Below are 14,708 nucleotides of genomic sequence, written 5' to 3' on the forward strand. Positions count from 1 at the left end.
GTCAGTGAAATAAAAGATCTAGGGACATGGTTTGATCCTCAGCTCACTTTTAACCAACATATTGTAAAGGTCTGTAATGATGCTAGGAGATGTCTGGGATTCGTTATACGGCAGGCAAAAATGTTTACAAACAATACAAACAGGCACGCTATCAGTATTTTGTACAACGCGTTCGTGCGTAGTAAGCTGGAAACTAACGCTTTAATCTGGAATCCCCATGAGCAGCAGTATATTCTTCTTCTTGAACGGATACAAAAACAATATGCACGTTTCCTATACAAAAAGCTATATGGTTACTACCCATACTTATATCCAACTCTTTTTATACTTGGAATGGTGGACTACACATCGCTGGAGGCTCGGAGGAATATCTACCTAATTAAATATTTCCTTCGGCTTATACGGGGAACACTAACTAATCCTGCCCTACTCTCCCTGGTAGCAATTAGGGTGCCTCAGGCCTCCACCAAGCTATTACGCGCTCGCAGCCGCGGCTTCTTTGCCGTCCCGCCGGCCAGGACGCGTGCTCTCTCTTTCTCCCCACTACATCAAGCGATGACGCAATTAAATTGCATCTTGAACAGCGATAGCCAACTTGACATATTTTACACCTCTGAAAACCAATTTCTGACAGTATCCAACCGCTACCTTGAGTCAATAGTGGCGAAAAGCTCCATAGTCTAATAGAATTAACATTAATTTCTGACATTTTGCTCCTGGACCTGTTTTTTATTTAATTTATAGTAATTTATGGTAATTAATTTTTATTGCAATTGTAATTAGTTTTATCCCCCATGTAATATATTGTAATTTAATCCATCTTAATTGAGTACCTGTCTGCATGTTAGACTTAAGTAACTCAACACCGATTAGTACGTAAGGTTTAACTGTTAGTACTAATTGTAAATAAAATAAACAAAATAAACAAAAATAAATAAACAAGTATTTGAGCAAGAATGTAGGTGCGTTATATTTAATAAACAGTAACTCCGCCGACTTTTCTGGATCTAGACGATTTCATTATAGGTAATGACGAAAATACCTAGCACTTACGCCGCCGCTAACACGTTCCTGTACCGACTTGTTCGACATCCGCATCCGCATCGATTTTATGCGGATGGGGATGCAGATGCGGATGTTGAAAATAATGCGGAAGTTCCGCGGTTGCGGATGCGGATGCGGATGTTCGCAACATCCCTGCTGTGAACTATTCCTTAAATATGAAACTTGTAAGATGTAAATGTAAGTAGGTAGACAGGTAGTCAGGTAGACGGGTACCTGATGACGACAGAATATGGCTCGTTGTGGAAGATGATGATGACGGAGGCGGAGGGCAGCTCCGCGTCGTACGTGACGCGCTCGCACGCCGGGTTGCGGAAGTCTGCAAATTATATCAATGATTATATCTAATCTAATACCTTTAAACGAGCAATTCTTGTTTATTTATATGTATATATATTATGGGGATCTCGGAAACGGCTCTAACGATTTCGATGAAATTTACTATATAGGGGTTTTTGGGGGCGAAAAATCGTTCTAGCTAGGTCTTATCTCTGGGAAAACGCGCATTTTTGAGTTTTTATATGTTTTCCGAGCAAAGCTCGGTCTCCCAGATATTATTACTTATGTGATAACTATGGACGATTAACAATTAACTATCTATTCTTTTTTTAAGATATAAGATAAAAACGAGCAGACGAATCGCCCGATGGTAAGCAATCATCGTAGCCCATGGACACCTGCGACACCAGAGGGGTTACAAGTGGGTTGCCGGCTTTAAGATGGGAGTATGCCATGTTCTTAAAAGTTTGAAGGTCGTATCGGTCCGCAAAATACCGTGGGCGATAGTTCATTCCGTAGTTTCTAATAACTCAAATAAAAGTCCTAAAGAGAAACTAGAGATTGTTCAATCTGCTTTACAGATTTTTTTATACATATACACTATGTATGCGCGTTAAACAGATTTTTACAGAGATATACAAATGTAAAAAAACAGATGTTATATTGTCATCTTTTTTCTTTATTACAAAAATTGAATTGAATTAACCTTGAAGTGTAAACTATGTGCAACAAATTGATAACAAGCATAAAATGTCCATACAATCAGCGAGTAAATGAGTGAAACATTAAGGTTTGCAAACACAGTTGGTCGAGGTATGGTGGTATTCAAGCGTGCTGATAACACTGATTATTGCACTCATGCCACAGAGAATGTTACCACAGAAGTCTAACACACAACACAGGTGTCTTTTATTACAGCTAGCTACATAAATCTCTGCAACAGGTGAGAATAGACAAGACAACTCCTCTAACTTTTTATGACAATTCACAGTTATAATATTTAAAACTTTCGCGTTTTGAACACATATTAACTCACATTTATTCAGTAAACCTGTCTCGAAACGTCGGTAAATAAAGGTATGTGATCAATTTCGCGTTAGACCTGTCTATAAATGTGAGTTAATTTCATTCATCATTATGATTTAATCAATTGACAATAATCATTGTGTGGTCCGCAGCAACAGTACCTGAGTGGGCAAGGTATTCAAAATGACCGTCAGTCTTATACTCTAAAACCCCGGCCCGCGCAGCGTTCCAATCCGGCCCGTGGGAGCCCAAATGTTCAGCCCTAACAGCAGCACCCAGATACCCCCCCCCCCCCCCCATCGGCGTCGACGGTGGCCCGCGCGAAAATTCTGAGGCACAATATGGCCCTCAGGTAAAATAGTTTGGAGACCCCTGCCCTAAATAATAAGGATGTGTTCAGTTCACTTTGAACAGCTTATCCGCTTAGAAACTTCTGCTGCTGACTGTGCACATACAATATCTAATATTTGCATGTACATTAAAGTATTTTAAAGTAAGTTTACTGAATCTTACTTGCATCATTCGCATATTTTTTGATGAATCAGTTTTCTAATAGTTGTTTCACTACTGTTTTATTGTTTTCTATGGTAACCACCATTACGAATTATCACTTATTTGGTAATAAACTTCTATTTGTACTATGTATGCAAGTACATTATGTATTTCAAAGTATTTCTAACAAAAATATCAGTCATAAAAAAAAATTAACTAATGCTTAAAGATAAGAGTACCCTAGGTACTTACTATTAGTAATAAGCTTAGTTATTTAGCAAATACCTTAACGCATATTCAAGAATAAATTGTTGATCTTCAAAAGACTATTTAAAAATTACAAATTAAAATTATAAATTAAAAAAAAAAAGACAACGCTTCAAGTCGTTCCCGGCGCAAAGGTGCCCATGATGCTCGCAGCATTGCCACGCTGGATCACCAGGGACAGCCTTTGCACGAGGAACGACTCGGAGCGGGGGCCTTCCCCTTTCTGTCTGAGTCGACGTCCTAAGTCGCGTGTGAAGCGTTTCGCGTCGGCTCCCCAGCAACCCGCCGTTTCAACTGCGAAAGGGACGATTATGTAGGCAGGGGAGAGGGGATCATATTTACGACGCTTCACATCCGCTTGTGTTAAAAACATTATAAATATGGAGGTGCCTGTAAATAATACTCCCAAGTAGCAAATGTACAGACATAAGCTAATAAAATGCTGTAAAAAATATCTTTTATCTCATAAAACCGCGATCGTATTGTACGTAATGCGGCTGCCAGCGTCTCACGCTCTACTTGTCAACCAACTCTTACATTTATTCACTAGCTCACATTTTACCTGTTTACTGTGGAATAATAACTCCTAAATATGTGGACAATGATTCAAACTGCTTACACTAACGGGAATGTCCGTAAATAGGCCGGAATTTGCATGGAAACATGGTTTACCTTTTAAAGTCCTGTTGTAGGCGATGCGATCGCTCAAGTGAGTGTTAACGGCGTATTTCTTCTCCGTCTCTTCGCCTAAACGCTTGTCTTCGCCGGAGAGGTATGCAGGCTTGCCACCCTCGCCCAAGCCAGGGATTATCCGAGCCTCATCCTCAAGGATTTGCCTCTCGTAAAGCTCTTCGTCGGGGTCCAGGGAAACCGCTCGCGTAGCGCGTCTCCCTCCGCGCCAGTATTCGAATAAACTCAAAGTAACTAAAACTATCACGAATAGAAAACATAGCTTCACTAGAAAATACAATTTTCTTAACGGTAATTTGAACATTTTAATTCAAAACAAAGTTTCTGTGACCGCCGCCAGCGGCCGAGCGCCCGAGTTTGACGTTGACGTTTCGCTAGCCATGTTTTGTTTATGCTGTGATTTTTTAAACAGGAAAGGAGTTTGTAAACATGCTATTCGGCCTAATCCTATTCTTGCATTTCTTTTTTGGTGTAAAACGGAAATGATTATGAAGATCAATGGTATTTTTTGGTAAAGTTATGTTTTTTTGAAGATTTGTACACTTTACATAAAAGTAAAAAGGTAGTCAGTACTTATACTTGGTCAACCAGATCTTGACAGTAGGAAAAGGCGGCAAATTTGAAAAATGTAGGCGCGAAGGGATATCGTCCCATAGAAAATTAAAATTTCGCGCCTTTTTTACTGACAAGATTTGGTTGACCAGCTATATAACATATTTAATAAACTCGGTGGCAAAATCTTAAACCACCATATTTATTAGAAAGAGAGGCAAACAGCTCCCGGCCATACAGACACCGGGGCAACGCACCGGGGGCTGTACTACACACTGACAGATACTGTACGCTGCGGATTGCGTTCTCCTGAGCTGCTCTGACCGATTCAGAGTGGCCTACCGCAAAAACCGTAATTTTGTTATCGGCCTCTCTATCGTTCGAATATGAGGCAGATAACGAAATTATGCTTTTCGAACTTGTAACCGTCAGATTAAGAAAATACCCACAAATAAATGACAGATTAATATTAAAATTATTATAGCATCAACGTGGACCAAAACTAACCAAATCCACAATCTACTTATATGTACTTGCCCTAGTAGCACGGTACTAATTTTTATCGTTTATCACCATGCCTGTCACGTTCTAATAAGTATGTAAGTGCGAAAGTGACGGGCATAGTGATAGTCGATAAAAATGGAACCGTGCTGAGCCCGCTGGTCAACCAGATCTTGACAGTAGAAAAAGGCGGCAAATTTGAAAAATGTAGGCGCGAAGGAATATCGTCCCATAGAAAATTTGAATTTCGCGCCTGACAAGATTTGGTTGACCAGCTGTAAGTACTTAACGATTGTTTAACTGCCCACCAAATCAACCCTCCAACACCTAACCCACCAACATATACGGCTATTTGTGGTTAAGGTTTACTCCACGGGTAGCAAGACAGGTATATATCACTCATAATTAATATTAATTAAAATATCTTAATCTGACACGCTTGAGCCTGGCTTGAGCAACTCCAAAAACCAGACAAGTGCGAGTCGGACTCACCCACCGAGGGTTCCGTACGTTTTAGTATTTGTTGTTAACAACTGTCAATCTTCAAAAGTGCGACCAAAAATGAAATGCAAGTGTGTGCGTAAATTGTCTATGTGAGATCAAAAATAGTGATGTCATGTTATAACATATTAATAATCTGTCGGTGTTTGATTGCTTTATCGACTACTTTTTCAAATGTGTTATTTTAAACGTTAAAATTCTACGACATTATGATGTATAAAATAACACCTGCACTGCGTGTGCTATCAAAATCGTTACAGCCTTATCTTAGTCTAACTCTTACTGTGTTGGAAAGTGAAGTTTAAATTTACTGCTAAACATCTGCACCTTCAAAAAGGTATAGCAATCATTATTTGAAGTCGGTTATAAAGGTTAATATCTTAATTATGTCTTGTGAAGAAATGATTACATAGGTAGCTATTAATATACCGACAAGTTATCGATACTGTCATCTGAACATTTTGTCAAGCCCTAGCGTAAAGTAACAGTTTATGTTTTTACACAAAATATTTTAAATTATTGAGTAATATGATAAAATATTAGCACACAAAGGAAGAAAAACTTATAATCAACTGTATAAACCGGCTTCTTACACTTTTTATGCTGTTAATTTGACAAAATATCGTTAAGAAAATTTCGCTCGGAATATCATTATTCCTCTGAAATGAATATTTGCTAGGTTTATTTGGCCCCGTGACACTGAAATCCGGTACACTACAAGACACTATCTTCATTGTATTAGTTTATCAAATAGTTTTCTTCCGAATTTGTGTATATTTTTCAAATTGAAAATTACGGTGATACGCTCTTGGCCGTCCGCGGCCGTCGTCAAACTCAAAAATGGTCACGTTTTCTCATTTGTAGTCTGACTCTTTCGCACTCATGCGATGTTCATATACGTGATGGCTTCCCTTTCGCACACTTCAGCTGTCTGTCAAGCGCGAGCTCGACAATGACAGGTCTGTGGTTGTTATAGAGTGGCAACAAAAATACATCATTCAACTGTCTAGCTATCACGGCTCATGAGATACAGTCTGGTGACAGACAGACAGACGGACAGAGAAGTCTTAGTAATAGGGTCCCGTTTTTACCCTTTAGGTACGGAACCCTAAAATAACCTCTTGTTCTCCCCTACTATTATCACAGCAGGTTAAATAAAGGCGTCTATCAAAGTGATCGTGAAATAAAACCCAGAGTAGCAAATAAATCATCATGTATTGTAAGTACAAAATACATCGCACACGCAGGGAATGTTAGGAATGTTAACTTTGTATTCAAGCACCAATGATTTGTTTTTATTAAAAACATAGGGTAAAGGCATCATTAGGTCAATGGGAAGCCTAAAATAGACACGAAACTCTGACTAATGGCGTCTTTACCCACAGTGCGACAAGCTAGTTCACAGACCGTCTTTTTTCTGATACCAATACCATACAATTCAGCATAATAGCAAATAATAGTTACTAAATTCATTTTACTTAATACAATCCCTCAAAGAATGATAAACTACCCTAAATAAATAATTTAAATACTGCACTTAATTTCAAATCCAATAATAATAATGAAAACATCAGTAATATGCTGCTGTTGGGTCCATCATAACAGCATAAAACGACTATCAGTGGACCTTAATCCGTTAACAATAAGGTTGACAATAATCTGTTTCCTAATTGCCCTCGTTCCTCGCCGCTTGCTTGAACAGAGCGTCCAGCGCGCTGAGCTGCGCCTTGCCCAGTCGAGCGCCCTTCATATCCAGGACCTGCCATTACAATACATAATTAATTAATTACTATAGTTATAGAGAAATATAGTAAGACAAGAGTGCTCACTCCATACATCAGTTAGACTATTAATTTCAGTGTCTACATCTAGCATCGAGTAGCGGAACTATCAGTACTGCTACTTGACAATAGATGTAGCACCGACCCGAAAGTCTTATGCTGTTGAGATAAGACTATCCGGTCGGTGCTACATCCATTTGTAAATCACTTGTCTTTATAAATTCTTAGTCTTTAAGAGCAACCACTGTACTATACTTTTCTCAATAAATTATTTGTATTTGTATTTGTATTTGTATACTTATAAAATAAAAATAAAAAGAGCGAGCTCATCGCCAACAAACTGCCCCGCAGTTTGGCGAATCTTTGTATTGTGGTACACATGTTTTATATACCCATGTTATTTTCAAAAAATATATATATATTGTCAAGTAGCAGTACTGATAGTTCCGCTACTCGATGCTAGATGCTAATAGTCTTTTTGGTACTAAAACTGATGTATGGAGTGAGCAATCTATGTATTTTTTTCTCTATGCTATAGTGCAGAAACTTACGAAAAGCAAACAATATGTGGACGGGAAATTACATTTATATAATGATAATGATGATGATGCTTGCATGCTTGGCCCTTTATTCGACCCTCTTTTTGATTTTGAAACCAGAATGAACGGCGAGGAGGTTTGCACTCACCTCATCGCACCTTCCATGTTTAAACCAGTATGAACGGCGTGCAGGCTTGCACTCACCTCACCGCACCTTCCATGTTTTGTGCATATTTAAAGGTTAGATCAAAGAGAATGTAACGTAGTACATTTTCCAAAATTTTTATTGCATAGAAGTGCCACCAATTGATTTTGTTTAGGACATTGTTAAAATCGTTAAATTAGAAAAAAAGTGTTTTACTTTTACATGAATCATACCAAAAATATTTAATTAAAATTTTGGGAAATGTACTACGTTACAAGAACAATTTGAAAAAACTATGAATCCAATTTTTATATTACACTTTTTGCTTAAAATTACGTTTAAAAAAAGTAAGACTGGCGCCCTTCCAATTATTCGCTCTTAACTTTTGAGGCCGAGTAAAGCAGGTCTTGGCGAGGACCCGTTTTACTCGGCCTCTGACCGGGGTTTAGTGCAGGGATGTTGCGGATGCCGATTTTTTGACATCCGCGGATGCGGATTTTTAAAGGCTCACATCCGCGGATGCGGATGTCAAGATAGGTACATAAAAAACGTCAAATATTACATTTTAGTAATTTTTATTTCAAAAAACCGGCCAAGTGCGATTCGGACTCGCGTTCCAAAGATTCCGTACATTAAGTCATTTCTAATAGGTTTTTTTACTTTTTTTGGCTAATGACTAAATTACCTAGCAGTCTAGCACTTACGCCGATGCCAAGACGTTCCTATACCGACCTGTTCCACGTCCGCATCCGCATTAAATCCGCATCGATTTTATGCGGATGCGGATGTTGAAAATTATGCGGAATTTCCGCGGTTGCGGATGCGGATATTCGCAACATCCCTGGTTTAGTGTCCGCACCTTGTGGAAGTCCTGCAGCGTGGCGTCTTGCAGCAGCTGCACGAACTGCGCCACGAAGGCCTCCCCCCCTCCCGCCCCCGCCCCCGCCCCCGCCCCCGCCCCCTCCAGCGGCGCCATCACCAGCTTGAGGATCATCTCCGCGCGCGTCATCAGCTTGATCACCACCTTGGTGTACGTCGCCGGCGCTGGGCGCTTCACTTCAGACCCTGAACACAAGGTTTCATTTCAGCACTGTCTGTTAAGACGAGCCTGAACATTCATATTATGGAAAATATTTATTTCATTTGTCATACTCTGAAAGAGGGTCATAGTTGTTATAAAAGGTGTGCAGAAAATGATACGTTTCTGCACTAGAGCATTTTAGGTTCCATCAAGTACGATATTTTTTACGATAGGTATGCAATTGGATTTAAAATTGATTCGTTATACAATTTCCATTCTGATATTTAACTCCCCATTCCATAAATAACGATATACTTAGCCTAAATAGTTATGAATTTTATACTTAGTCATGTTTTAAAAAAAACCGGCCAAGTGCGAGTCGGACTCGCGCACGGAGGGTTCCGCACCATCAACAAAAAATAGAGCAAAAAAATCGTGTTTGTTGTATGGGAGCCCCCCTTAAATATTTAATTTATTTTATTTTTAGTATTTGTTGTTATAGCGGCAACAGAGATACATCATTTGTGAAAATTTCAACTGTCTAGCTATCGCGATTCATGAGATACAGCCTGGTGACAGACGGACGGACGGACGGACAGCAAAGTCTTAGTAATAGGGTCCCGTTTTTTACCCTTTGGGTACGGAACCCTAAAAACACATGCATTTTACTTGCTTCATATTCGAAATGAAAAGTAGAGTGTTTAACTCGGGTGAAAGGCATCATTCAGCCTCGGACTATCTCGGGAGAAATGACTTGCTTTTCATCCCTTGGTTAACAATCTACTATTTCACATTTGTCTATTTATTCCAGTTGGTTGGTTACCTATGGAGGGCAGGTCCAGCAAGGCCGTCTTGAGCATGTGCGTGTCTAGCAGCAGCTGCTCGGCGCCCGCCGTCGAGATCGGCTTGCACTTGTATATGTTCTGGATGAACGAGCTGGTTGGTTACCTATGGAGGGCAGGTCCAGCAAGGCCGTCTTGAGCATGTGTGTGTCCAGCAGTAGCTGCTCGGCGCCCGCCGTCGAGATCGGCTTGCACTTGTATATGTTCTGGATGAACGAGCTGGTTGGTTACCTATGGAGGGCAGGTCCAGCAAGGCCGTCTTGAGCATGTGTGTGTCTAGCAGCAGCTGCTCGGCGCCCGCCGTCGAGATCGGCTTGCACTTGTATATGTTCTGGATGAACGAGCTGGTTGGTTACCTATGGAGGGCAGGTCCAGCAAGGCCGTCTTGAGCATGTGTGTGTCCAGCAGTAGCTGCTCGGCGCCCGCCGTCGAGATCGGCTTGCACTTGTATATGTTCTGGATGAACGAGCTGGTTGGTTACCTATGGAGGGCAGGTCCAGCAAGGCCGTCTTGAGCATGTGTGTGTCCAGCAGTAGCTGCTCGTCGCCCGCCGTCGAGATCGGCTTGCACTTGTATATGTTCTGGATGAACGAGCTGGTTGGTTACCTATGGAGGGCAGGTCCAGCAAGGCCGTCTTGAGCATGTGTGTGTCCAGCAGTAGCTGCTCGGCGCCCGCCGTCGAGATCGGCTTGCACTTGTATATGTTCTGGATGAACGAGCTGGTTGGTTACCTATGGAGGGCAGGTCCAGCAAGGCCGTCTTGAGCATGTGTGTGTCTAGCAGCAGCTGCTCGGCGCCCGCCGTCGAGATCGGCTTGCACTTGTATATGTTCTGGATGAACGAGCTGGTTGGTTACCTATGGAGGGCAGGTCCAGCAAGGCCGTCTTGAGCATGTGTGTGTCCAGCAGTAGCTGCTCGGCGCCCGCCGTCGAGATCGGCTTGCACTTGTATATGTTCTGGATGAACGAGCTGGTTGGTTACCTATGGAGGGCAGGTCCAGCAAGGCCGTCTTGAGCATGTGTGTGTCCAGCAGTAGCTGCTCGTCGCCCGCCGTCGAGATCGGCTTGCACTTGTATATGTTCTGGATGAACGAGCTGGTTGGTTACCTATGGAGGGCAGGTCCAGCAAGGCCGTCTTGAGCATGTGTGTGTCCAGCAGTAGCTGCTCGGCGCCCGCCGTCGAGATCGGCTTGCACTTGTATATGTTCTGGATGAACGAGCTGGTTGGTTACCTATGGAGGGCAGGTCCAGCAAGGCCGTCTTGAGCATGTGCGTGTCCAACAGCAGCTGCTCGGCGCCCGCCGTCGAGATCGGCTTGCACTTGTATATGTTCTGGATGAACGAGCTGGTTGGTTACCTATGGAGGGCAGGTCCAGCAAGGCCGTCTTGAGCATGTGCGTGTCCAGCAGCAGCTGCTCGGCGCCCGCCGTCGAGATCGGCTTGCACTTGTATATGTTCTGGATGAACTTGGGTATGAACGAGTTCGCGAACCTACAAATACAAACATAGCTACAAAGTAGGTAATGTCTCTATGACATATTGTGATCTCTAATATGACTTTATGACATATTGATTTTCGTCACTTTGGAATTTGTCAAATGCCGCAATCGCAACTGAATGGGCCCTGTTTCACCACAGCCACAATTCGCCGTCCATTGCTAGTCCAATAAGTACATTTGACGGTCGGTACCGTCGATACATCTACCCAGAAATGGACAAGATGTCAGTGTTAGGGCTCATGCGATTTTCATTACATTGCGGGTTTTGATCGGTCGGTTGAATTGGACGTAACCAACAGTCCGCGATGTAACTAAAGTCGCATGAGAGCTCACGCGCCGTCAATCAGCCCTTAGGGCGATTGTGCACTACAATGAATTTTACTGTCCGGCAGTCCGAGTTTTTACGGTCCGATATGGCACGCCATTAAATGTATATAGTAGCTTGTGCACTAGACGTAATTTTACCGTCCGACATTTTACTCTTCCCCATTCCGGACAGTTTTTTTCCGGTCCGAGATGACAGCCATGAAAAACGTGTTTATGCTTGTGCACTGCGTCTGGAATTAGTATAATTCATGACTTGGCCGAGCGGGGGCGGGCCTCTCTTTTAGTAAAAAGACGGACAAGTGCACAAGCCAATCATCCGTTTTTTTTTTCATGACACTGCGCCGCACCTGCGAGTAAAAAGACGGGCAAGTGCACAAGCTAATCATCCGTTTTTTTCATGCCATATCGGACCATGAAAACTCGGACTGCCGGACAGTAAAATTCATTGTAGTGCACAATCGCCCTTAAGTGTCAATTGTCAGCGTGGTGGATAGTACAGGCCAGGCCCACGTAATCCGTATAGTACATATGTATACCCATAGAGAAAAAAATACATAGAGTGCTCACTCCATACATCAGTTTTAGTACCAAAAAGACTATTAGCATCTAGCATCGAGTAGCGGAACTATCAGTACTGCTACTTGACAATAGATGTCGCCACCGACCGGAAAGTCTTATGCTGTTGAGATAAGACTTTCCGGTCGGTGCTACATCTATTGTCAAGTAGCAATACTGATAGTTCCGCTACTCGATGCTAGATGTTGACACTGAAATTAATAGTCTGAAGTGATGTATGGAGTGAGCACTCTATGTATTTTTTTCTCTACGGTATACCTACGTATGTATTTACGCACCTTATACAGAACTGCGTGAAGTACTTCCTGGAGCTGGCCAGGTTGTCCCTGAGCGTGGGCACGGTGTGCTTGAGGTGCATGATGACCTGCGTCACGTACGTGCTCTGGTCTCCGACCGTCTGCACGTGCAGCCACGGGGCGCGCACCATGGCCTACGACATTATACGGATGAACCATAGAGAAAAAAATGGGTCTCTGTTGTTTCCCAAATAGTTTTAAGCCATAATGTATTGTTTGCCCGAATTTTCGTTAGTCATAATCCATTTAATTCAGAAACGCGTCACTTTTCAGGATTGCCATAAAACAAACCTAACCTAACCTAACCTATCTATAGGATAACCTAACAAAAATCCTGAAATATTAACGGTTTCAGTTTTATGACTAATGATAATATGACAAACAATACATTATGACTTAAAACTTTATGGGAAACAACGGGACCCCGAAAAAAATACATAGATTGCTCACTCCATACATCAGTTTTAGTACCAAAAAGACTATTAGCATCTAGCATCGAGTAGCGGAACTATTAGTACTGCTACATCTATTGTCAAGTAGCAGTACTGATAGTTCCGCTACTCGATGCTAGATGTAGACACTGAAATTAATAGTCTAACTGATGTATGGAGTGAGCACTCTTGTCTTACTATATTTCTCTATGGATGAACATTATTATTGTATTCTTTTTTTCACAACTATTATAAATGACCTTATACGGGTTGCATTTGACCCTGTAGCGTTTCTGTATGACCCTGAATCGGGTCGATGTGACCCAGTCAAAGTGACCCTGTGTGAGGTCGAAGCAGGACCGCAGGACTAGTTCACATCAGGAAGAGCTCCTGCTGCCTGTCAGGTCGACATTACTCCGTACCGGTCCGATGTGACCCCGTACCGGGTCGAGCGGACCCAGTACCGGGTCGAGCGGACCCAGTACCGGGTCGAGCTGACCCAGTATCTCCTCGGATGGGTTACCTGCAGCGCGGGTTCGCAGGCGGCTTCCAGCTCGGCCACCAGCGCGGCGATGCAGTCCCCGATGAGCGTTTGGAACAGCTCCTGCTCCGGCGTCAGTTCCATATTACGCCGTACCGGGTCGATGCGACCCCGTGCCGGGTCGATGCGACCCCGTACCTGGTCGATGTGACCCCGTACCGGGTCGATGTGACCCCGTACCGGGTGGATGTGACCCCGTACCGGGTCTAACTGACCCAGTACCGGGTCGAGCTGACCCGGTATCTCCTCGGATGGGTTACCTGCAGCGCGGGTTCGCAGGCTGCTTCCAGCTCGGCCACCAGCGCGGCGATGCAGTCCCCGATGAGCGCGTGGAACAGCTCCTGCTCGGGCGTCAGGTCGATCCGCTCGGCGAGGCGCGGGACCACCTGACAAACGAGCCACACTTAATTATTAAATTATACAACGGGACTTAATCGCGTATCTAAGACAGAGACACAGAGACAGAGAGTGTGTCGACAGAGTGACATCCCTAGTGCGCAAAACGTTCAAGCGGATAAACAAGACCAAGTGCGGGTAGTTCGAAAAACTCGCGCGGTTAGACGATGCTGATGTCAACTTAAGCCAGTCTTCTCCGAGACCACGGGGACAACGCCGTCCTCGAAACGTCGGAGGTAAATCTTAAAACTTAGATACGCGATTAAGTCCCGTTGTATAATTTAATAATGTGTAAAAATCGTGAAAGTTTAAATCAGTGTTGAGCCACACTTAAGGCCCATCTACATGGTGCGAGTGTCTCGCCTCGACCATACGATTATCGTAGCACGAGAAAAAATATAGTATCATGAATAGAATAGAATTTAAACTAAACAAACTAAACGTACGATAACACATGTAAACTAAATGTACGATATCGTACGAGAAGGAGCGAAAATCAGCTCGCCTTTGCTGATTGGATGTCTCCGTGTAAACAAAATTTTAATGCGAGAATCGTATTTCGATATTTTCGAGTTCATGTTTGTTGGGTTGGAGTCCCAAATGTATATGTTTTTAGGGTTCCGTAGCCAAATGGCAAAAAACGGAACCCTTATAGATTCGTCATGTCTGTCTGTCTGTCCGTCTGTCCGTCCGTATGTCACAGCCACTTTTCTCCGAAACTATAAGAACTATACTGTTGAAACTTGGTAAGTAGATGTATTCTGTGAACCGCATTAAGATTTTCACACAAAAATAGAAAAAAAACAATAAATTTTTGGGGTTCCCCATACTTCGAACTGAAACTCAAAAATTTTTTTTTCATCAAACCCATACGTGTGGGGTATCTATGGATAGGTCTTCAAAAATGATATTGAGGTTTCTAATATCATTTTTTTCTAAACTGAA

At 42.6% G+C, this 14,708-nt stretch overlaps 2 protein-coding genes across 3 annotated transcripts in view; both read right to left on the bottom strand.

The window, feature by feature from the left end:
• The window catches only part of LOC134659138 (protein ERGIC-53), a 250,244-nt gene that overhangs the window by 72,776 nt on the left and 162,760 nt on the right, over positions 1–14,708 (bottom strand). The window lies entirely within an intron of this gene.
• LOC134658980 (vacuolar protein sorting-associated protein 53 homolog) overlaps positions 7,037–14,708 on the bottom strand; it is a 41,342-nt gene continuing 33,670 nt past the window's right edge. The window contains exons 19-23 of the mRNA XM_063514586.1: positions 13,628–13,753; positions 12,378–12,529; positions 11,055–11,188; positions 8,695–8,900; positions 7,037–7,129 (exon numbers count right to left, since the gene is read on the bottom strand). Of these exons, the coding sequence (XP_063370656.1) occupies positions 7,037–7,129; positions 8,695–8,900; positions 11,055–11,188; positions 12,378–12,529; positions 13,628–13,753 (711 nt within the window). The remainder of the gene's footprint in view (positions 7,130–8,694; positions 8,901–11,054; positions 11,189–12,377; positions 12,530–13,627; positions 13,754–14,708) is intronic.

This window comes from Cydia amplana, chromosome 24 (assembly GCF_948474715.1).
Source record: "Cydia amplana chromosome 24, ilCydAmpl1.1, whole genome shotgun sequence".
Taxonomy (NCBI): domain Eukaryota; kingdom Metazoa; phylum Arthropoda; class Insecta; order Lepidoptera; family Tortricidae; genus Cydia; species Cydia amplana.